This window comes from Triturus cristatus, chromosome 7, assembly GCF_964204655.1.
Source record: "Triturus cristatus chromosome 7, aTriCri1.1, whole genome shotgun sequence".
In the NCBI taxonomy this organism is placed as follows: Eukaryota; Metazoa; Chordata; class Amphibia; order Caudata; family Salamandridae; genus Triturus; species Triturus cristatus.
In genome coordinates this window covers 539,337,072-539,361,762 of record NC_140590.1, presented here as the reverse complement: position 1 = coordinate 539,361,762, position 24,691 = coordinate 539,337,072, and the positions used below count along the sequence as shown (strand labels likewise).

At 50.5% G+C, this 24,691-nt stretch overlaps 1 protein-coding gene across 1 annotated transcript in view; it reads left to right on the top strand.

Moving 5' to 3' along the window:
* The first annotated feature begins 5,384 nt into the window (after positions 1-5,384).
* The window catches only part of GALR2 (galanin receptor 2), a 111,610-nt gene continuing 92,303 nt past the window's right edge, over positions 5,385-24,691 (top strand). The window contains exon 1 of the mRNA XM_085616946.1: positions 5,385-7,814. Within this exon, the coding sequence (XP_085473072.1) occupies positions 7,474-7,814 (341 nt within the window). The 5' untranslated portion in view covers positions 5,385-7,473. The remainder of the gene's footprint in view (positions 7,815-24,691) is intronic.

Here is a 24,691-nt window from a genome sequence, read left to right as displayed (position 1 = left end):
GTGGTTGTGTGTGGTTGTGTGTGTGATTGTGTATGTGCTTGTGTGTGTGCTTGTGTGTGGTTGTGTGTGTGGTTGTGTGTGTGTGTGGTTGTGTGTGTGGTTGTGGGTGTGGTTGTGTGGGTGTGGTTGTGTGTGTGGTTGTGTGTGGTTGTGTGTGGTTGTGTGTGTGGTTGTGTGTGTGGTTGTGGTTGTGTGTGTGGTTGTGTGTGGTTGTGTGTGTGTGGTTGTATGTGTAGTTGTGATTGTGGGTGTGGTTGTGTGTGTGGTGGTGTGTGTGGTTGTGTGTGGTTGTGTGTGTGGTTGTGTGTGTGTGGTTGTGTGTGTGTGTGGTTGGGTGTATGGTTGTGTGTGTTGTGTGTGTGGTTGTGGTTGTGCGTGTGGTTGTGGTTGTGGTTGTGTGTGTGGTTGTGTGTGTGTGGTTTTGGGTGTGGTTGTTGTGAGTGTGGTTGTGGGTGTGGTTGTGTCTGTGGTTGTGTGGTTGTGTGTGGTTGTGTGTGTGGTTGTGTGTGTGTTGTGTGTGTGGTTGTGTGTGTGCAGTTGTGTGTGGTTGTGTGTGTGTGTGGTTGTGTGTATGGTTGTGGTTATGTGTGGTTGTGTGTGTGGTTGTGTGTGTGGTTGTGGTTGTGTGTGTGGTTGTGGCTGTGTGTGGGTGCAGTTGTGGGTGCGGGTGTGGTTGTGGGTGTGTGTGTGGATGTGTGGTTGGATGTGGTTGGGTGTGGTTGTGTGTGTGGTTGAGTGTGGTTGTGTGTGTGTGTGGTTGTGTGTGTGGTTGTGTGTGTGTGGTTGTGGGTGTTTGACTGTGTGTGTGTTTGTGTGTGTGGTTGTGGTTGTGTGTGGTTGTGTGTGTGGTTGTGGTTGTGTGTGTGGCTGTGTGTGTGGTTGTGGTTGTATGTGTGTGGTGGTGTGTGTGTGTGTGTGTGTGTGGTTTTGTGTGTTGTGTGTGTGGTTGTGTGTGTGCAGTTGAGTGTGGTTGTGTGTGTGTGTGTGGTTGTGTGTATAGTTGTGTGTGTGGTTGTATGTGTGATTGTGTATGTGCTTGTGTGTGGTTGTGTGTGGTTGTGTGTGTGGTTGTGTATGGTTGTGGTTGTGTGTGTGTGTGGTTGTGTGGTTGTGTGTGGTTGTGTGTGTGTGTGGTTGTGTGTGGGGTTGTGTGTGTGGTTGTGGTTGTGTGTGTGGTTGTATGTGGTTGTGTGTGTGTGGTTGTGTGTGTGTGGTTGTGTGTGGTTGTGTGTATGGTTGTGTGAGTGTGGTTGTGTGTGTGGTTGTGATTGTGGGTGTGTTTGTGTGTGTGGTGGTGTGTGTGGCTGTGTGTGGTTGTGTGTGCGTGGTTGTGTGTGTGTGGTTGTGTGTGTGTGGTTGGGTGTGTGGTTGTGTGCATTATGTGTGTGTGTGTGGTTGTGGGTGTGTGTGTGGTTGTGGTTGTGTGTGTGGTTGTGTGTGTGTTTGTGTGTGTGGTTGTGTGTGTGTGTGGTTGTGTGTGGTTGTGTGTGTGTCATTGTGGGTGTGGTTGTGTGGTTGTGCGTGTGGTTGTGTGTGTGGATGTAGTTGTATGTGTGCGTGGGGTTGTGGGTGTGGTTGTGTGTGTGGTTGTGTGTGTGGTTGTGTGTGTGGTTGTGTGTGTGGTTGTGTGTGGTTGTGTGTGTGTGTGGTTGTGTGTGGTTGTGTGGTTGTGTGTGTTTGGTTGTGTGTGTGGTTGTGTGTGTGTGGTTGTGGTTGTGTGTGTGGTTGTGTGTGGTTGTGTGTGGTTGTGTGTGTGGTTGTGGGTGTGGTTGTGTGTGTGGTTGTGTGTGTGTGGTTGTGTGTGTGTGTGGTTGTGTGTGGTTGTGTGTGGTTGTGTGTGTGTGGTTGTGGTTGTGTGTGTGTGTGGTTGTGGTTGTGTGGGTGTGGTTGTGTGTGTGGTTGTGTGTGGTTGTGTGTGTGTGGTTGTGTGTGTGGTTGTGTGTGTGGTTGTGTGTGTGTGGTTGTGTGTGTGGTTGTGATTGTGGGTGTGGTTGTGTGTGTGGTGGTGTGTGTGGTTGTGTGTGTGGTTGGGGTTATGTGTGGGTGCGGTTGTGGGTACGGGTGTGGTTGTGGGTGTGTGTGTGGATATATGGTTGGATGTGGTTGGGTGTGGTTGTGTGTGTGGTTGAGTGTGGTTGTGTGTGTGGTTGTGTGTGTGTGGTTGTGTGTGTGGTTTTGGTTGTGTGTGGTTGTGTGTGTGGTTGTGGTTGTGTGTGTGGCTGTGTGTGTGTGGTTGTAGTTGTGTGTGTGTAGTTGTGTGTGTGTGTGTGCTTTTGTGTGTTGTGTGTGGTTGTGTGTGTGCGGTTGAGTGTGGTTGTGTGTGTGTGTGGTTGTGTGTATGGTTGTGGTTGTGTGTGGTTGTGTGTGTGATTGTGTATTTGCTTGTGTGGCTGCTTGTGTGTGGTTGTGTGTGGTTGTGTGGTTGTGTGTGGTTGTGGTTGTGTGTGTGTGGTTGTGTGTGTGTGGTTGTGTGTGTGGTTGTGTGTGTGGTTGGGTGTGGTTGTGTGTGTGGTTGTGTGTGGTTGTATGTGGTTGTGTGTGTGTGGTTGTGTGTGTGGTTGTGTGTGGTTGTATGTGTGGTTGTGTGTGGTTGTGTGTGTGGTTGTGTGTGTGTGGTTGTGTGTGTGGTTGTGATTGTGGGTGTGGTTGTGTGTGTGGTGGTGTGTGTGGTTGTGTGTGGTTGTGTGTGTGGTTGTGTGTGTGTGGTTGTGTGTGTGTGGTTGTGTGTGTGTGTGGTTGGGTGTGTGGTTGTGTGTGTTGTGTGTGTGGTTGTGTGTGTGGTTGTGGTTGTGTGTGTGGTTGTGGTTGTGTGTGTGGTTGTGTGTGTGGTTGTGGGTGTGGTTGTGGTTGTTGTGGGTGTGGTTGTGGGTGTGGTTGTGTGTGTAGTTGTGTGTGTGTGGTTGTGTGTGTGATTGTGGTTGTGTGTGTGGTTGTGTGGTTGTGTGTGGTTGTGTGTGTGTCATTGTGGGTGTGGTTGTGCGTGTGGTTGTGTGTGTGGTTGTGGTTGTGTGGTTGTGTGTGGGGTTGTGTGTGTGGTTACGGGTGTGGTTGTGTGTGTGGTTGTGTGTGGTTGTGTGTGTGTGGTTGTGTGTGGTTGTGTGGTTGTGTGCGTGTGGTTGTGGTTGAGTGTGGTTGTGTGTGTGTGGTTGTGTGTGTGGCTGTGTGTGGTTGTGTATGTGGTTGTGTGTGTGTGGTTGTGGGTGTGGTTGTGGGTGTGGTTGTGGTTGTGTGTGTGGTTGTGTGTGTGTGGTTGTGGATGTGTGTGGTTGTGTGTGGTTGTGTTTGTGTGTGTGTGGTTGTGTGTGTTGTGTGTGTGGTTATGTGTGTGTGTGTGCTAATGTACCCACCTATTTGCTAGACTTCTATACATGTGAAAATTCCCAAATAAATATTCTGTTCTGTCACAACTTAAATATATAACCTTAAATCAGGCATACGTTTCTTCTTTCTTCTTTTGTCTTTGTCATAGGAAAGCAGAAAATATGTCTAGCAGGCTGAAGGAGCGGAGTCCACAGAGACGAAAGCACAAGACGACAGCACAAGATCAGATAAGTATATGTTTAGAGACCAGAGAATTGAAAGAATATCTCACAGTGCAAAGCGCTGTAACCGATAATACAATCTGTAGCCTTTTCTTGTTTATTTTCTTCCTTTGTAGGTACTGGTAAGAAGGATCACAAAAGTAATTGAAGGAGGTGTAACACGAAGTGGAGATCGCCAGGCAAGGGTCCGGACAGCGGAACAACGCCAGCAGGGGATAGAACAACGGAGCGATGCCAGCCGGGGATTCACCAGCGGAGGAACGCCAGCAGAGGATTCACCAGCGGAGGGACGCCAGCATGGAACCTGTAGATGCATTAACCCACCGAACTGGGATCTTATGGAACCTGTAGATGCATCAACCCATGGAACTGCGATCGCATGGAACATGTAAATGCATCAACCCACCAAATTGTGATCGCATGGAACCTGTGGATGCATCAACCCACTGAACTGTGATCGCATGGAACCTGTAGATGGAACCTGTAGATGCATCAACCCACTAAATTGTGATCATCGAATGCCATCTGCAGCTGCATTAACCCACTGAACTGTGATAGCATGGAACCTGTAGATGCATCAACCAACCGAACTGTGATTGCATGGAACCTTTAGATGCATCAACCCACCGAACTGTGATCGTATGAAACCTGTAGATGCATTAACCTACCGAACTGTGATCGCATGGAACCTGTAGATGCATCAAGCCACCGAACTGTGATCGCATGAAACCTGTAGATGCATTAACCCACCGAACTGTGATCTCATGGAACCTGTAGATGCACCAACCCATGGAACTGTGATCGCATGGAACCTCTAGATGCATCAACCCACCAAATTGTAATCGCATGGAACCGGTGGATGCATCAACCCACTGAACTGAGATTGCATGGAACCTGTAGATGCATCAACCCACCGAACTGTAATCGCATGGAACCTGTAGATGCATCAACCCACTGAACTGAGTTTGCATGGAACCTGTAGATGCATCAACCCACTGAACTGTGATTGCATGGAACCTGTAGATGCATCAGCCCACTGAACTGTCATTGCATGGAACCTGTAGATGCATCAACCCACTGAACTGTGACCTAAACCTGCTACCATAACACGGATGTCTTCAGCAGGTGCATCAACACACTGAGTTATCCCACTAGAATTGAAACACCTTACGTGCAGGGCACAAACAGATGTGCACATACAGCATATCAACTAACTGAACGGTGATTAAAATCGGTCAACTGCAGGCTGCAGCCTGCCCATCGATGTCAGCAGCAGGGGCATCAACCCACTGAACTGTGGTCGAATGTCACCTGCAGATGCATCCCCCCATTGAACTGTGATCGAATGCCACCTGTAGATGTTTCAACCCACTGAACTGAGGTCGCATACCATCTGCAGATGCATCAACACCCTGAATTACCATAATGGAATTGAAACTCTTAACCTGCAGAGCACATACAACGATTTGTCGACCCGCTGAAGGACCGCGCTAAAAGGTATTTTAATGTACAAATGGAGGGATCTTAGTGTCAGCCTCTGGGCCTGGACTTGTTGACATTTTGAGAAGTTCTGTGCAAGATGAGTCGCCTCTCGCCCCCAGCCGCCCAGCTCTCTGACGCGCGGGAGAGGATATATCGGGGGCCCGTTTCTATGGACACATGCGTCCTCTGTTGGTCCATTTCTTTCATTCCTGGAAACTGGGTGGCCTTTAATTTCAGGAGTACTCAGGAAAACGGGAAGACGTCTGCAGGGTCCAGTCTGAAGAGGAACCGAGCCCCCTGAAGCCGGGGCCGTGGAAGAAGGAGCACGGAACTAAGTGTCGGCAACTTCAGCCCGCGTGGAACCCGAAGGGGAGGGGGGACAGGGCTGCAGCCTCGGGAGGGATGTGCGCGGCCGCGGCGCTTCGGAGAGGAGCGCAAAACAAGAGGAGACCGGCGGAGCCGTCACTAGAGGAAGGGAGCCGGGAACTCAGCGGAGCAGACACCCGAGGAGCGCGGGGGCTGACCGGAGAGGGCCGGGCGACACGGAGGGCACTGAGCAGGCCAGCGACCTCAGAGAGGGGCACTCACTAGGACTCTGACTACAGGAGAGGGCACTGGCCGGAGGACGACACTGACCACATAAGAAGACACTGCTCAGAGGGCGACACTGGACACACGAGACACACTGACCACAGAAGAGGACACTGACCAGAGGGGACACTGACCACAAAAGAAGACACTGACCAGAGGACGACACTGGCCACAAGAGAGGACACACTGGCCACAGACGCAGACACTGGCCTTGATACGACACTGACCACAGGAGACACACTGACCACAAAAGAGGCCACTGGCCACAGAAGAGGTCCCTCACTACAGCAGAGGACACTGACCAGAGGACGACACTGGCCACAGAGAGGACACACTGACCACAGAGAGAGCACTGACACGAGGACGAGACTGGCCACGGGAGACGCACAGACCACAGAAGAGGACACTGGCCAGAGGACTACACTGGCCACAGGAAAAGACACACTGGCCACAGGAGAGGACACTGGCCAGATGACGATACTGGACTTGGATCGGGACGCTGACTACAGAAAGAACACTCACCGGACAACAGTGGCCACAGGGGGGCAGGGATTGCAGAAGGACACTGGCCACTGGGGAGGGCACTAGGGGAGTGCCACAGAATGACACAGGCCACAGAAGCGGTCACTGATCAGAGAAGACGCTGACCACAGAGAGTACACTGGTCAGGACACTGGCCACAGAAAGGACACTGACCAGGAAAGAAGTCACTGATGAGATGATGGTCCTGGCCACAGAGAGGACACCCATCGGAGGAGGACACTGACCACAGGAAGGGGACACAGGTCAGAATACCGACCACCTGCGAGGGAGCTCACTGAGGGGCAACGACCACACGAGAGGGGAGTGATTAGTGGACACGGACTACAGGAAAGGACACTAATCAGTGGAGGACATGGCCACGTAGGAGGACAGTGACCACAGGAGAGAAGGGCACTGACAACGAGGGCGGACACCAACCAGAGTCGAGGGCACTGCCACAGAGGGGCGCTGACCAGAGGAGGGCACTGACCAGAGGAGGGCACTGAGCACACCCACAACAGGAGGGGCGCTGACCAGAGGAGGGCACTGACCAGAGGTACACGGGAGGCCACCAGACAACTGAGATCCTGACCACAAACGGACTCAGAGAAGGGGACTGACTGTAGGCAGGACTTTGATTTCAATTGAGAAGGCTGACCAGGACGGAGGGCCCTGTCCACAGAGATCACAGTGACATTTCAGACGTGTCTCGACCAAAGGAGGCCCTGACATCAGTAGAGGAAGATACCGAAGTTTATGCAATAAACGCTGACAGAGGAGCCCGCGACCTCGGCCAGGAGAGTCCTTGAAACTCACTGCGAACAGACCTGACAGACCCGGCCGGACAGAGAGCAGAGCCCAGAGGAGACTGGCCGCAAATGTGGACACTGGTGCACATGAACTGACCAAACCAGGGGAATCTAACCCCAGAGGGGAAGCTGGCCACACGGAGGACGCGGAGACCACGCGCCAGCCCTCGTGACGACAGAGGACACTGACCAGAGAGCGTGGATCTGACGTCACTGGTATGGACCGGGCCACAGACGAAGGCTTGAGCGAGCGTCTTGTACAGAGGGCTGGCCCAGAGTTGGGCACTGTCCCAGGATGCCCTGTCTGTCCTTGGAGTGAACCTGTCCGTAGGTGCTGAACTCTGCACCGAGCCTGGGGGCGCACCGTGGCATTTGAAACAAGCTCCAGAGCTACACTTCCCAGTTGGCTCTTGGAGCGCTCTCTGCCTCTGAAGGGTCCGAACCATTTCTTTGGTCGTAGTGGGTGGGCGGGCACAGGTTCTTCTGCCCCGAACCCCACGCTCACTCAACCCAACCCTCCCCGCAGGATGAACCGGTCAGCAATGCCTCTCGGAGAGAGCACCCGCCCGGAGTCGGTTATCATCCCCCTGCTCTTCTCTGCCATCTTCGTGGTGGGCACGGTGGGCAACAGCCTGGTGCTGGCGGTACTGCTGCGCAACGGGCAGGTGCACAACACCACCAACCTGTTCATCCTGAACCTGGGCGTGGCCGACCTTGCCTTCATCGTCTTCTGCGTGCCCTTCCAGGCCACCATCTACACCCTGGACGGGTGGGTCTTCGGACCCTTCATGTGCAAGGCCGTGCACTTCTTCATCTTCCTCACCATGCACGCCAGCAGCTTCACCCTGACCACCGTGTCCCTGGACAGGTAAGGGCCGCGCCTGCAGCGCTGGGCACTGGGAATCTGTGCGGGGTGGACGGCACTCTGTGCCTCCGGACATGTGAGGGCCGCGCCCGCAGCGCTGGGCACTGGGTGCCTGTGTGGGGTGAACGGCGCCCGTATACTGCATACAGTGCCTCCGGACAGGTGAGGGCCGCGCCCACAGTACTTGCACTGGGTGCCTGTGCGGGGTGAATACTGCGGGGTGGACGGCACCCTGTGCCTCCGGACATGTGAGGGCCGCGCCCGCAGCTCTGGGCACTGGGTGCCTGTGTGGGGTGGACGGCGCTCAGAACTGACCACTGTGAGCCTCAGCACAGAACGGCGGCTTCCCAGTACTGGCCACCGTGTCCCGGTCTAGTAAGGGCAGAGCCCTCTGCCCTGGATACTGACCGTTGTGTTCCTGGCAGGCAAGAGTGGACCCCGAGTTCTGACCGTAATGGCCAACAGAGCACTCTGTACCCGAACATCCCAAATTATTGTCCGTCCTGGGGCATAACTATGTAAAGCCCCAGGGACAGAAAGGGCGCAGCACCCCTAATACTGATCATGAAGGGAAGGGAATGGAAGTTTAGAGGCCAGTACTGAGCAGGGGGTATTGAGGAGATGGATCCCACCCCAATACTCAGTCCCCTGACTCTTGCCAGATATTAACTGCACCCCAGTACTGCCAGCATTGGGAAGCAATTGTTACCACCTCCACCCCCAATACTGCCCATCCTTTACCCGTCATTGAAGAGCTGTGCCCCCAGTACTGCCCATCCTTTACCTGTCATTGAAGAGCTGTGCCCCCAGTACTACCCATCCTTTACCCGTCATTGAAGAGCTGTGCCCCCAGTACTGCCCACCCTTTACCTGTCATTGAAGAGCTGTGCCCCCAGTACTGCCCATCCATTACCTGTCATTGAAGAGCTGTGCCCCCAGTACTGCCCATCCATTACCTGTCATTGAAGAGCTGTGCCCCCAGTACTGCCCATCCGTTACCTGTCATTGACGAGCTGTGCCCCCAGTACTGCCCATCCGTTACCTGTCATTGAAGAGCTGTGCCCCCAATACTGCCCATCCTTTACCTGTCATTGAAGAGCTGTGCCCCCAGTACTGCCCATCCTTTACCTGTCATTGAAGAGCTGTGCCCCCAGTACTGCCCATCCGTTACCTGTCATTGAAGAGCTGTGCCCCCAGTACTGCCCATCCTTTACCTGGCGGCGAAGGGCTCTTCCCGCAACACTGACCGTCATGTTCCTAATTAGTGAAGGGAAGTGCCCCGCATATTAACCGTAGTGTTCCTTGATAGCCAGGAACCCCCTGGTACTGACCGTGCTGGGGTGGTTACGGACCTCCCCACTTGACACTGGCTATATATACCAACCTCAACTTCAACCCTCAACCTAGCCCATACTACATTCCTAACCTCTACTCTTCACTAAACTCCTCTCATAACTTAAACACCCAACTTCCAACCGCAACTCCTGCCACCCCAACCCAAAAACTAACTACAAACCCCAAATTCCAAATGTAACTCTATTCCCAACTCTAAACTCTTCTCTCCATCCAGCTGAGACCATAAATCAAATACCCAACCTCTAACCACAACTCCAAACACAGCCCAAAACGTAACCACTAACCCCAACTTAACTCCAGCAACCTCTAACAGCCAACTTCCAACCGCAGATCCCCCCACAGCACAAAACCTAACCACAAGCCCCAACTTCACCTCAGCAACTTCTAACAACCAGCTTCTAACCATAGCTTCATCCACAGAACGAAACCTAAACACAAGCCCCAACTTAAGCTTATCAACTTATAACACCCAACTTCCAACCGCAGCTTCACACACAGCACAAAACCTAAACACAAGCTCCAACTTAACCTCAGCAATCTCTAACAGCCAAATTTCAACCGCAGATTCATCCACAGTACAAAACCTAACCACAAGTCTCAACTTAACCTCAGCAACCTCTAACAGCCAACTTCCATCTGCAGATTCACCCACAACATGAAACCTAACCACAAGCCCCAGCTTGACCTAAGCAACCTCTAACACCCAACTTCCAACAGCCGCTTCATCCACAGCACAAAACCTAACCACAAATTACAACTTAACCTAAGCAACCTCTAACACCCAACTTCCAAGCACTGCTTCATCCACAGCACAAAACCTAACCACGAGCTCCAACTTAACCTCAGCACTCCATAGCAGCCAAATTCCAACCACAGATTTATTCACAACACAAAACCTAACCACAAGCCCCAACTCAACCTCAGCAACCTATAGCACCCAACTTCCAACGCCGCTTCATCCACAGCACAAAAACGACCCACAAACCTCAATGTAACCTCAGCAATCTCTAACACCCAACTTCCAGCTGCAGCCTCATCCACAGCACATAAACTAACCACGAATCCCAACTTAACCTTAGCATAATCTAACACACAACTTCCAACCGCACCTTCATCCAAAGCACACAATCTAACCACAATCCCTAACTTAACCTAAGCAACCTCTAAACACCCAACTTTCAATGGCAGCTTCATTCACAGCACAAAACATAACCAAAAGCCCCAACTTAACCTCAACGACCTCTAACATACAACTTCCAACCGCATCTTCACGCACAGCAGAAAACCTAAACAAATGCCCCAGCATAACCTCAACAACCACTAGCGTACAACTTCTAACCACATCTTCACACCCAGCACACAACTCACCCACAACGACCAAGCCCCAAGCATAACTTCAACCTCAAATCACCAGGGAACGCCAACCTCCAGTACCGTACTGACAACATCGAGGAGGTACTGTGGGCATGACCCTTACAACTGGATTTCTGGACACGCTGAAAGTAAAGGGGGGGCAGATTCGAACTTCTCAGTTCCACGAGGAAGGGAAGTGTAGGCCTTCAGTGCACTGACAACTGTGTCTCCAGTAACGTACGGATCGAGCCTTTACACACTGATAGGTACTGGCGACGTCCCCAACACACTAGCAACGCTGGAAAGGGAGAGGCAGCTGCCCGATACACTGGAAGGCGTAAGGCAAGGGAGTCCACCCTAGAGAAAAGCATACACCAACATTAACGACTGCAGTGACTTCCGTACAAGCGCAGGTTCACTGACCATGAGGGGAGGACAAGCGCAGCTCCAGACTCACTGACCGTGAAGGGAAGACAAGGGCAGCTCCAGACTCACTGACCATGAGGGGAGGACAAGCACAGCTACAGGTTCACTGACCATGAGGGGAAGACAAGGGCAGCTCCCGACTCACTGACCATGAAGGGAAGACAAGGGCAGCTCCAGACTCACTGACCATAAGGGGAAGACAGGGGCAGCTCCCCACTCACTGACCATGAAGGGAAGACAAGGGCAGCTCCAGACTCACTGACCATGAGGGGAGGACAAGCACAGCTACAGGTTCACTGACCATGAGGGGAAGACAAGGGCAGCTCCCGACTCACTGACCATCAAGGGAAGACAAGGGTAGCTCCAGACTCACTGACCATAACGGGAAGACAGGGGCAGCTCCCCACTCACTGACCATGAAGGGAAGACAAGGGCAGCTCCAGACTCACTGACCATGAGGGGAAGACAAGCACAGCTACAGGTTCACTGACCACGAGGGGAAGACAAGGGCAGCTCCCGACTCACTGACCATCAAGGGAAGACAAGGGTAGCTCCAGACTCACTGACCATAACGGGAAGACAGGGGCAGCTCCCCACTCACTGACCATGAAGGGAAGACAAGGGCAGCTCCAGACTCACTGACCATGAGGGGAAGACAAGGGCAGCTCCCGACTCACTGACCACGAGGGGAAGACAAGGGCAGCTCCAGACTCACTGACCATGAGGGGAAGACAAGGGCAGCTCCCGAACCACTGACCATGAGGGGAAGACAAGGGCAACTCCCTGACTTACTTACCACGAGGAGAAGACAAGGGCAGCTCCAGACTCACTGACCATGAGGGGAAGACAAGGGCAGCTCCAGACTCACTGACCATGAGGGGAAGACAAGGGCAGTTCCTGACTCACTGACCATGAGGGGAAGACAAGGGCAGCTCCCGACTCACTGACCATGAGGGGAAGACAAGGGCAACTCCCGACTCACTGACCACGAGGGGAAGACAAGGGCAGCTCCAGACTCACTGACCATGAGGGGAAGACAAGGGCAGCTCCCGGCTCACTGAAAACGAGGGGAAGACAAGGGCAACTCCCTGACTTACTTACCACGAGGAGAAGACAAGGGCAGCTCCTGATCAGGAGGGGAAGACAAAGGCAACTCCATACTCACTGAGCATAATAGGGATGTAAGTGCAGCTCCAGACTCACTGATATTGCAGAGGAGGTAGGAACACCCTCTATAGTAAACAGTCCTAAGTAGATAAGGGGAGCGACCAAGCACTGGGGAGGTGACAGCAGCCACCCCAGCACACTTTCCATCGTGGGATGATAAAACCACCCCCAACCACATTGCCCACACTGCATATGGTACAAGATCAGCTGCCCGCTATCATGATTGCCGCAGTGGTGCATGCATGGAGAGACAAGAGCAGCAGCTCCAACGCATTTACAACCCCGCAGTCTTAGAGCTCCCAACACCCTACTCCTCCCCCACCCCGAGAAAAGTAGGAGCAACAGAAAAGTTATTGAATGACCACTACTTGGCATGGAGAAAAATTCTGAGCAGTGATTTTAAAAATTCAGGACGAAGGGTCCATTTTATGGACACATCAGAGTAGGTCAATCAGTACTGTGAAAGTAAGTAAATAGCTGTCACAAGTGCAAGTCAAAATAGTTTTATGTTCTTAGATTTGCATTATACTTAGCAGCACTGAGAAAACATTCACATGTGACTGGACTTATTCAGAGATTGAAAAACTATCAAACAAACACTCACCGTGATATTACCTGAGGTAGTTCTCTGTCGATAAATGTGGACTTCCAGCTCATAGGCGGTAGTACCACTACTACAAGAAGGGGCAATAACTAGATTACATTTGAGGGAGATAGAGAATGTGTGTGTGTGTATTGCATTGGGGTTGTTTCTGATAAAACTAGTGTCTGGTTTCAGACAACCTAGCCATCATGCTATCTGGTCTACCCCTGCATCCATCAGCCAATATTCAGTCTTGGGTGGTAGCTTCAAGGTTCTGTACAAGCACTAGCAAAGCCAACAGGTTTGATGTTGACACGTGGGAGCTGACAAAAAAATAATAATACCCAATGCATTACAAAACAACTAACATTGATAAATAACTTTGTGTATACAGTGCATGGTTGTAGATACAAAACTAAATGTGAAATGATAGTGTATACCTTTCAGATGTAAAATTATCCCTTATCCATTCCAAAGGAAGAAGTCTGAGATATCCAAACAGGCAAGAAAAGAAGGTGAGACTAATACTTCTGTAGTCAAATCAAAGATACGATTGACAATATCTTGTCTCAACAGCGGAAAGTTCCTGAGACAAAGAAGTTACTGGTTGAAGAAAGGTGAAACAATTACAGATCAAACCTAAAAAAATTAACACGATGCAGAAATGGAGCACATACATGAATTTCTTTTTACAAAATCCCACACGTTTACTTGGATCACCAAACCAGGGATGTGGCAAAACTAGCGTACCACCATGCGCTCCAGAGTGCACGATTAACCTCTACTTTATGTACCACAACCAATGGCAAAAGGCACCAACCCACTTACTACAGGCCACTAACACTAACAGAAGCATTACACTGCCCTCAGCACATTCAACTTCAACCTATGGCCCATTGCACTACCACCCTCAGAAAAATGCATCATACCCCTTAGCAAGGTACACTACAATCCAAGGTGTAGTGTAACCTCACCACTGCCATAGTGCACCTTCATACACAGCCCAATGCTCTACCAGAAAAGAGTGCACCAGCAACCTGAGCACAGTGAACACCAACCGTCGGTACACTCCGCCATCAACCTCAGAACAGCTAACAACTATCTGTGGCACAGTGCACCACACCCAAGCCACTGTGCACCATTTGACACCTCAAATACTTTCTTGCCCACTGCCTAGCGAAACCCGGATAGGTTAACACATTTCAAAATCACAATTGCTCTCTTCTTGATGCTATACTCTCCAAATTACCTTCAGTTCATGTCCACCTTTTTCTTTTGAAGTACCCTAAAGCATACTGTGGGCTTTTCCTTAGTAATTGAATGTGTATGTTTCTGTTGAAAAATGAGCAGTCATCACTAACTTTGATAGCTAACTCTACCATATGAATGGAGACTTTACAACCTATGCACCCCGGAGAGGTCACCACCATAATGACAGTCATTTTGAGCATCATTTGAAAAGTGATCATAACTGTTTGCCATCCAGGCCTGGATGGGGAGTTTTGCCCTGTCAGGTGGGATCGTAAATCTACAGTCTATTCACAAGCATGCAGGCCCCACAGGCAACATTTTGCACCAGTGTCAGTGCCTTAACATGAATCCTCTTCTCAACTGACTGCCAGTCCATCTCATGGAAAATTGGTGACATATGCTCTGTCCTCACAATGCTGACTACTTACTGCCTTTAGTGTAGAATTGTGAACCACCTGTAATTTCCTGACGTTAGAGTTTGAAGCCATGGAATATTATCGCCCTGTCAGATAAAAAGCGTTATTATGCATCTGGAGAGAGGCCAGGATCTGAAAAGATAAAACATTCGAATGAATGGCACATCTTGACAAACTCTGGTGGTGCATTGGTGGTGGTGCTTGCGGAGGGAGAGCCGGGGCTTGGTTGCTCCTGTGGCTTGCCCATTGGACTGGCCACTGTAGGCCTAGGTTGAGGCCTAGATCCAGTCGTAACCTCACAGGTCAGTTGGTGCCCTAGAAGTACAAAGATCAAAAACAAGTCCATTGCATCTCAGGAAGAAACGTGGCCACCAATTGGCCAAAGGCAGGCTAGAAAGCCAATAATATACTGACCATGAGGGGAGGACAAGGGCAACTCCCTGACTTACTGACCATGAGGGGAAGACAAGGGTAGCTCCAGAATCACTCCACATATCAACCAATCCAAGATCACCATACATTCACCCACCAACATCCATCCATCCAACTATCTGTCCATCCATCCCTCCATTCAAGATCCATGAATGTTCCCAGATCCATCCATCCATCCAAGTTCCCATGGTCCATCTATTGATAGACATATCCATCCATGAACTCAGCAACATCATACCTCCACCAACCAAGACATCCATTCATCCACCTAGATTTGTCCAAGCATCCACCCACCCATCCTTACGTAAATACCCATCCAGGCACTCACTAAGAGCCATCCATACCACCCATCTATTTATCCACCCACCTAGATCCTTTCATTTACACAGATTCATCCACCCAAGCACGCATCATCCATCTATCTATCCACCCATCTATGCACCCAGCAAGAGCACCCAGAAAAGTCCGTCCAGCTGTCCTGTTTTATTTATCATCCAAGCACCCATCCATCTATTATTCCATCTAAATGTCCTCACACCCACCAAGATCCATTCATCCATCCAACCTTCCATTCATCCATTCATCCACTGACATAGATTCTTCCATTTACCCAAATTCATTCACCCATTGGCCCAAGCACCTAGCCTATCATCCATCCATCCATCCATAAACCCACCCACACCCATCCGTTGGTCTGTATATCCATCTGTCCATTCATCCATTTAGGCACCCAAGTCCATCCAGTCATCCAACTAGCAATCCATCCTTCTATCTGCCCATGCAGTAATCAAAATTCATCCATCCTCCCACGTAATGGAACCATCTATTCAACCATCCTCCCATTTACATCCTCTTCATCATACCCACGCTCTTCATCGATTCATCTATCTAGTCACCTACTCGTCCATCTATCCCTGTTTATCCACCCATTCATCTCAACACCTATACACCCCAAACAATAATAATGGAAACATTAAGACGCTCATTTAAATAAAAACATGAAATGTAAGTAAAAAAATCTTAGTTCCAAACTATATAAGAGGAAAGCAGTAAAAAGAAGAAAAGAAAATACATTAGAAAACCATAAGAACAGGAGCCAGAAAAATGCAACACAAGCAACAGGCTAGAGCTTTTCAAATGCCCTATGTTATTGTATGCTGATAACACGTCTCTTCAATTCAGGGTTCATCAACCTTTGACACTGTTCTGACAGCCAGTTCTGATAGCTGCATCACGGAGCTGCCTGTTGAATTCCATGGAGGTCCTCGTGCCAGCTCCCCCTGTGACCCTTCCCCTGTCACTTGCCTGCAGTCTACTACCCTCTGCTATACCTGCTGTCCTCTGTTAGTGCCTCCTCTGCTTGTTTCTTGCGCCGTTTTGCCTTTCTGCTCATTTTTCTGCCCTCTGTTTTACCTTTCCTGCTCGTTTTTCTGCCCTCTGTTTTGCCTTTTGTACTAGTTTCTCTGCTCTCTGTTTTGCCTTTTCTGCTCACTATTCTGCCCTCTTTGTTTTGCCCTCTTCTGCTCTATTTTCCCTTTTTGTGCGTTTTTCTGCCCTCTTTTGCCTGTTTTGCGCATTTTTCTGCCCTCTGTTTTGCCTTTTCTCTACTCGTTTCTTCCCTCTTCCCACCGTTTCCTCAAGGCCTGTCGCAGGGGTAGGTGACACCACAGAGACCTCGCACCCCAGCGCACAGATACCCCCAGGGGTGACAGGGCCCTGCTCTACAAATGCTGATTGATTGGTTGATTGAGAAAGCTTTAAAAAGTAACAGTGTCGAATTACAAACAAATGCACTCTGTTATCAGCTCAGGAACAGACAACAGGCTGACATTACGGACATCCGTGTAATTTACGGCCAGGTGGTCACCAAGCCAGAGAGCAAGATCCAGGTGTAGAACATTCCGGCGGCACCTGGGATGTCCTGACGCAAGGGCACGTGGACGCCTCCACCCTGCGCTCTGCGTAATGGAAGATCAAGGCCCCAGTGCTCTTGGGACAGTAAATCCCTCTGATGCGATCAAAGGCCTTGATGTACAAGTCTGTGGGCTGAGAAAGGTCACGTGCACAGTATGGAGCTGTACAGGATATTGACCACTTGTGGCAGGAGCGCTTCTTAGTGTCATTGCCGGACTCTCTGTACTGCTGCGTGTGGTGCACATCAGCGTCCGACTGGCCGTAGCAGGCACAGGGCATTTCCCCACTGGGCCGCCAGGGTGGGGGCCGGATTTGGGCCCCTTAGGGGCCGTTTTTGTTACAGGGCCGTTTTTGCAGCAAGGCTGCAATATCTGCCCCAGTAACAAAATTGGCTGAAACCGGCCCTGGCAAACAGCTCAGCGCACCCCCAAAATCCCCCCGGGGGGCCAGCCGAGCACATTGCCAGGGTTGGTTTTGGGTCCCAGTCTGGCCCTGGTGCACGTATTCTGTGCGTGAGGAGCGCGAGGGACACCAGTATCAGTGCTGCATCTGCTGTACTTGAGCTGTTCCGGTGCTACTGCTGCATGCGCTGGATATGTTCTATCCACGGGGAACGCCAGTAATACTGCGGCACGTGCTGTGGTGTTTCTGTGCATAAGGAGCGTGAGGGTCACCAGTGCTACTTCTGCGTGTGCTGTACGTGTTCTGTGCCAGTACTACTGCTACATGCGCTGTACATGTGCTGTCCATGAGGAATGTGAAGAACGCCAGTAATACAGCTGCATGTGCTGTACTTTTATTGTTTTGAATATGAGAAACACTAGTACCTCAGCTGTGTGTGCTCTGCGTGCTCCATGAGCGAAGAATATGAACAATGCCAGTACTACTGATTTATGTGCTGCACGTGTTCTGCACGCGAAGAATGTAGTGAACGCATGTGATTCTGCTGCATGTGCTGTACATGTTCTCTGAGTGACCAGTAATACTTGCTGCATGTGCTGTAAATGTTCTTCTCTGAGTGACCAGTAATACTTGCTGCACATGCTGTATATGTTCTTCTCTGAGTGACCAGTAATACTTACTGCATGTGCTGTGCATGTTCTCTGAGTTACCAGTAATACTTGCTGCATGTGCTGTACATGTTCTCTGAGTGACCAGTAATACTTACTGCATGTGCTATACATGTTCTCTGAGTGACCAGTAATACTTGCTGCATGTGCTGTACACGTTCTTCTCTGAGTGACCAGTAATACCTACTGCATGTGCTGTGCATGTTCTCTGAGTGACCAGTAATACTTGCTGCATGTGCTGTACATGTACTCTGAGTGACCAGTAATACTTGCTGCATGTGCTGTACATGTTCTTCTCTGGGTGACCAGTAATACTTGCTGCATGTGCTGTACATGTTCTTCTCTGAGTGACCAGTAATACTTGCTGCACATGCTGTATATGTTCTTCTCTGAGTGACCAGTAATACTTACTGCGTGTGCTGTGCATGTTCTCTGAGTGACCAGTAATACTTGCTGCATGGGCTGTACAAGTTCTCTGACTGACCAGTAATATTTGCTGCATGTGCTGTACATGTTCTTCTCTGAGTGACCAGTAATACTGCTCCTTATGCCGTAAATGATCTGTGTGTGGAGAATGCAAGAAATGCCTTTACTATACTGAACATGAGTACGACTGCTGCGCATTCTGTACGTGTGGTTTGAGTGAAGAACATGAGCAGTGCTGTGCCTGTACTGTTGCTGCGTGTGCTGTACGTGTTCTATGAGTGAAGAACGTGACCACCACCAGTACTACTGCTGCACGTGCTGTACGTATGTGTTGTTTACGTGAAGGATGAAAGGAACACAAGTACTTCTTCTGCCTGGGCTGCACGCGCTCTTTGAGTGACGCCAGTATTACGTGTGCGTGTGCTCCACATGTTCTGGTTGAGGTGGTGCTGTGTGTCGGGGACTCCTGTACAGCTGCTGCCTTTGCTGTATATTCTGTGTCTGAGGGAAGTCTATATCACTCCTGTACATGGTCTATGTATGGTGGGAAGCTTGAACTGCTTAGCATGCCGCAGGCCTGCTGCGTCTAAGGGATGCCTGCTATCCGTACCGCATTTGTTCTTTTGAGGAAGGGGCATCTGTACCGCTGCTGTCATACTTTTCTTATTCTTTGATTGATGCCTGTGGTTTACCATCCTGTGCTAGTGTGAGATACGTTTACTCCGCTGCTGTTCACCCTGCCCCTGTTTTATGTATGACGAAAGATTGAACTACTGCTGCCTGCGCTTTCCACGTTTTGTTGTCATGATGACGTTTTAACTGCTGCCACCTTAACTGTTCCCGCTCTGCGTGTGAAGGGAGTTTACACTGCTGCTGCTACTGTTGTCCATGTTGTTTTTATGTGTGATAATCCTATGTGTGGTGTGTGAGGAATACCACACTGTTGTGCATCTTCTGTATGTGAAGGAAGCTCACACTGATGGTCCAGATGTTGTACATGCTCTGTGTGTGAGGACAGCCCACATTGCTGCTCTCTGTGCCCTACTTCTTCTGTGTGTGAGGGAAGTTTTAGGACTCCTGTCTATGCTATAACTGTTTTGTATGTTTTTGGAAAGCGTGCACTGCTGCAGGTCAAATTGCATCTGTTGTGCATGGAAGGGAATGTTACACTGCTGCTGCCCATGCTACTCCTGTTTCTTTTGTGTATGGTGGAAGTGTACACTGCTGCTGCCCATGCTGCTCCTGTTTTGTGTGTGGTGTAAGTGTACACTGCTGCTGCCCATGCTACTCCTCTTTGGTGTGTGGTGGAAGCATACATTGCTGCTGCCCATGCTGTTTCTGTTTTGGTGTGTGGTGGAAGTGTACACTGCTGCTGCCCAGGCTGCTCCTGTTTCTTTTGTGTATGGTGGAAGTGTACACTGCTGCTGCCCATGCTGCTCCTGTTTTGTGTGTGGTGTAAGTGTACACTGCTGCTGCCCATGCTACTCCTCTTTGGTGTGTGGTGGAAGCGTACATTGCTGCTGCCCATGCTGTTTCTGTTTTGGTGTGTGGTGGAAGTGTACACTGCTGCTGCCCATGCTACTCCTGTTTCTTTTGTGTGTGGTGGAAGTGTACACTGCTGCTGTCCATGCTGTTTCTGTTTTGCTGTGTGGTGGAAGTGTACACTGCTGCTGCCCAGGCTGCTCCTGCTTTGTGTGTGGTGGAAGTGTACACTGCTGCTGCCCATGCTACTCCTGTTTCTTTTGTGTGTGGTGGAAGTGTACACTGCTGCTGCCCATGCTGTTTCTGTTTTGGTGTGTGGTGGAAGCGTACACTGCTTCTGCCCATGCTGTTTCTGTTTTGGTGTGTGGCGGAAGTGTACACTGCTGCTGCCCATGCTGCTCCTGTTTTGTGTGTGGTGTAAGTGTACACTGCTTCTGCCCATGCTACTCCTGTTTCCTTTGTGTATGCTGGAAGTGTACATTGCTGCTGCCCATGCTGCTCCTGTTTGGTGTGTGGTGGAAGCGTACACTGCTGCTGCCCATGCAGTTTCTGTTTTGGTGTGTGATGGAAGCGTACACTGCTGCTGCCCATGTTGTTTCTGCTTTTTGTGTGTGGTGGAAGCGTACACTGCTGCTGCCCATGCTGCTCCTGTTTTGTGTGTGGTGTAAGTGTGCACTGCTGCTGCCCATGCTACTCCTGTTTCTTTTGTGTGTGGTGGAAGTGTTCACTGCTGCTGCCCATGCTGCTCCTGTTTTGTGTGTGGTGGAAGTGTACACTGCTGCTGCCCATGCTGCTCCTGTTTGGTGTGTGGTGGAAGCGTACACTGTTGATGCCCATGCTTTTTCTGTTTTGGTGTGTGGTGCAAGCGTACACTGCTGCTGCCTATGCTGTTTCTGTTTTGGTGTGTGGTGGAAGTGTACACTGCTGCTGCCCACGCTGCTTCTGTTTTGTGTGTGGTGGAAGTGTACACTGCTGCTGCCCAGGCTGCTCCTGTTCTGTGTGAGGTGGAAGTGTACACTGCTGCTGCCCATGCTGCTCCTGTTTTGTGTGTGGTGTAAGTGTGCACTGCTGCTGCCCATGCTACTCCTGTTTCTTTTGTGTGTGGTGGAAGTGTTCACTGCTGCTGCCCATGCTGCTTCTGTTTTGTGTGTGGTGGAAGTGTACACTGCTGCTGCCCATGCTGCTCCTGTTTTGTGTGTGGTGGAAGTGTACACTGCTGGTGCCCATGCTGCTCCTGTTTGGTGTGTGGTGGAAGCGTACACTGTTGATGCCCATGCTGTTTCTGTTTTGGTGTGTGGTGCAAGCGTACACTGCTGCTGCCCATGCTGTTTCTGTTTTGGTGTGTGGTGGAAGTGTACACTGCTGCTGCCCATGCTGCTTCTATTTTGTGTGTGGTGGAAGTGTACACTGCTGCTGCCCAGGCTGCTCCTGTTTTGTGTGAGGTGGAAGTATACGCTGCTGCTGCCCATGCTGCTCCTGTTTTGTGTGTGGTGGAAGTGTACACTTCTGATGCCCAGGCTGCTCCTGTTTGGTGTGTGGCGGAAGCGTACACTGCTGCTGCCCATGCTGTTTCTGTTTTGGTGTGTGGTGGAAGTGTACACTGCTGCTGCCCATGCTGTTTCTGTATTGGTGTGTGCTGTAAGTGTACACTGCTGCTGCCCGTGCTGCTCCTGTTTTGTGTGTGGTGTAAGTGTACACTACTGCTGCCCATGCTACTCCTGTTTCTTGTGTGTGTGGTGGAAGTGTACACTGCTGCTGCCCATGCTGCTCCTGTTTCTTTTGTGTGTGGTGGAAGTGTTCATTGCGGCTGTCAATGCTGCTCCTTTTGTGTGTGTGGTGGAAGCATACACCACTGCTGCCCATGCTGCTCCTGTTTTGTGTGTGATGGAAGCATACACTGCCGCTGCCCATGGTGCTCCTGTTTTGTGTGTGGTGGAAGCATACACTGCTGCTACCCATGCTGTTCCTGTGTTGTGTGTCTGAGGAAAGCTTGCACTGCTGCAGGTTATGTTGCACCTGTTGTGCATGGAAGAGAATGCTGCACTGCTGTGGCCCATTATTCTTTTGTGTGTGGTGGAAATGTACACTGCTGCTGCCCATGCTGCTCTTGTTTTGTATGTGGTGGAAGTGTACACTGCAGCTGCCCATGCTGCTCCTGTTTTGTGTGTTTGAGGAAAGCTTGCACTGCTGCGGGTCATGTTACACCTGTTATTCATGAAAGGGAATGTTACACTGCTGCTGCCCATGATGCTTTTGTTTTTTGTGTGGTGGAAGCGTACATCACTGCTGCCCATGCTGATCCTATTTTGTGTGGTGGAAGTGTACACCACTTCTGCCCAGGCTGCTCCTGTTTTGTATGTGGTGGAAGTGTAAACTGCTGCTGCCCATGCTGTTTCTGCTTTGGTGTGTGGTGGAAGTGTACACTGCTGCTTCCCATGCTGCTCCTACTTTGTGTGATGGAAGTGTACACTGCTGCTGCCCAGGCTGCTCTTGTTTGGTGTGTGGTGGAAGCGTACACTGCTGCTGCCCATGCTGTTTCTGTTTTGGTGTGTGGTGGAATTGTACACTGCTGCTGCCCAGGCTGCTCCTGCTTTGTGTGTGGTGGAAGTGCACACTGCTGCTGCCCATGCTGCTCCTGTTTTGTGTGTGGTGGAAGCGTACACTGCTGCTGCCCATGCTGCTCCTGTTTTGTGTGTGGTGGAAGTGTACGTTGCCTCTGCCCATGCGGTTTCTGTTTTGGTTTGTGGTGGAAGCGTACACTGCTGCTGCCCATGCTGCTCCTGTTTTGTGTGTGGTGGAAGTGTACACTGTTGGTGCCCATGCTGCTCCTGTTTGGTGTGTGGTGGAAGTGTACACTGCTGCTGCCCATGCTGCTCCTGTTTTGTGTGAGGTGGAAGTGTACACTGCTGCTGCCCATGCTGCTCCTGTTTTGTGTGTGGTGGAAGTGTACACTTCTGCTGCCCAGGCTGCTCCTGTTTTGAGTGTGGTGGAAGTGTACACTGCTGCTGCACAGGCTTCTCCAGTTTGGTGTGTGGTGGAAGTGTACATTGCCTCTGCCCATGCTGTTTCTGTTTTGGTGTGTGGTGGAAGCGTACACTGCTGCTGTCCATGCTGCTCCTGGTTTGTGTGTGGTGGAAGTGTACACTGCTGCTGCCCATGCTGCTCCTGTTTTGTGTGTGGTGGAAGTGTACCCTGCTGCTGCCCAGGATGCTCCTGTTTTGTGTGAGGTGGAAGTGTACACTGCTGCTGCCCATGCTGCTCCTGTTTTGTGTGTGGTGGAAGTGTACAATGCTGCTGCCCATGCTGCTCCTACTTTGTGTGATGGAAGTGTACACTGCTGCTGCCCAGGCTGCTCTTGTTTGGTGTGTGGTGGAAGCGTACACTGCTGCTGCCCATGCTGTTTCTGTTTTGGTGTGTGGTGCAAGTGTACACTGCTGCTGCCCAGGCTGCTCCTGCTTTGTGTGTGGTGGAAGTGTACACTGCTGCTGCTGCCCATGCTGCTCCTGTTTTGTGTGTGGTGGAAGTGTACACTGCTGCTGCCCATGCTGCTCCTGTTTTGTGTGTGGTGGAAGCGTACATTGCCTCTGCCCATGCTGTTTCTGTTTTGGTGTGTGGTGGAAGCGTACACTGCTGCTGCCCATGCTGCTCCTGTTTTGTGTGTGGTGAAAGTGTACACTGCTGCTGCCAATGCTGCTCTTGTTTTGTGTGTGGTGGAAGTGTACACTGCTGCTGCCCAGGCTGCTCCTGTTTTGTGTGTGGTGGAAATGTACACTGCTGCTGCCCATGCTGCTCCTATTTTTTGTGTGGTCGAAGTGTACACTTCTGCTGCCCATGCTCTATTCTGGTTTCCATGTGATGGAAACTTGCATGGCTGCTGCATGATTTTCACCTGTTGTGTATCAACACCTAGGAGAGCTTCCATGTGCTTTACCTGTGTGAGGAGAAGAATCTACTTCGTCTGTCCGTATTGTGCCTGTTATGTGTGTGCTTGTTATGTGTGTCCAGGACCTCGCACTGTGGCTATGCTTGATTCACCTATTCAGTATGTGTTAGGGTAACTAATTACATTTGTTCTATCGGTGATGAGAGCGTGCTCCGCTTCTGCCAGTGCTTTACCTGCTCTATGTGCACAAGGCGTTTTCACTACTAAAAAACACAAACTAAATGTGAAAGGTGTGATAGGAGCTGCTCAGCACTTGGAGGGGCTTAGAATGTACATGTCTCTTTCCAAAGAAAACCAATGTTTTTAGGACAAAATCCCTCATCCACCCTTAGGTGGCATTCTTCATCATCAGGTTCCTCCTTATACTACTCACCCCAGTGGTGTGGGCTACAACTCACCCAACAAATGTAGAGGAGCACATGTGTGATGTACTTTCGGGGAAAGAAACATGAGTGTGAGCTGTCTGGTGTGGGTGAGAGTCAGTAGAGGAGTGTATTAAAGAAAAAGTGAGGAAAATTAAAAGTAGGGGTGGGTGGAATTTGCTTAGTCGCGCTACGCAAAGCTCTAAAAAACGGTAAAAAATCTGAGCGAACACGCAGAGTTCCGCGAACACGTGGAATTGCTTGTTCCGCCCGTTTGCGAACGCTTTTTTCCTGTTCGCGAACGATGTTTGTGGGCTCGGGGGGAAATATTTCGCGAACACGCATTTTGAAAGCGCCAACAAGCAAATTCAGCAAAACCGCAGATCGCGGAATTTTTGGCAATTCCGCGTTCTCCGCGGAATGCTAAATTACCCAAATTCCGCAAATTCCACGAGCGGAACGGAATTTACCTCCCAGGCCTAATTAAAAGGGAAGACAAGGGATGTGACTTTAACCCTTTTGTGATACTGAGGTCAACATGTTTTCTGCCCATTGTTTTGACCATACAAAGAGGTGTATTGCATTCGCCTGGGCCTAATGTGTAAACCTTATCACTCTTCAGGTAGAAGCGTACCCAGCAAAAAAAAAAAAAATGGTAAAACAGCACAAAAGTTGGCGCAAGTTCAATGTGGCTTGACC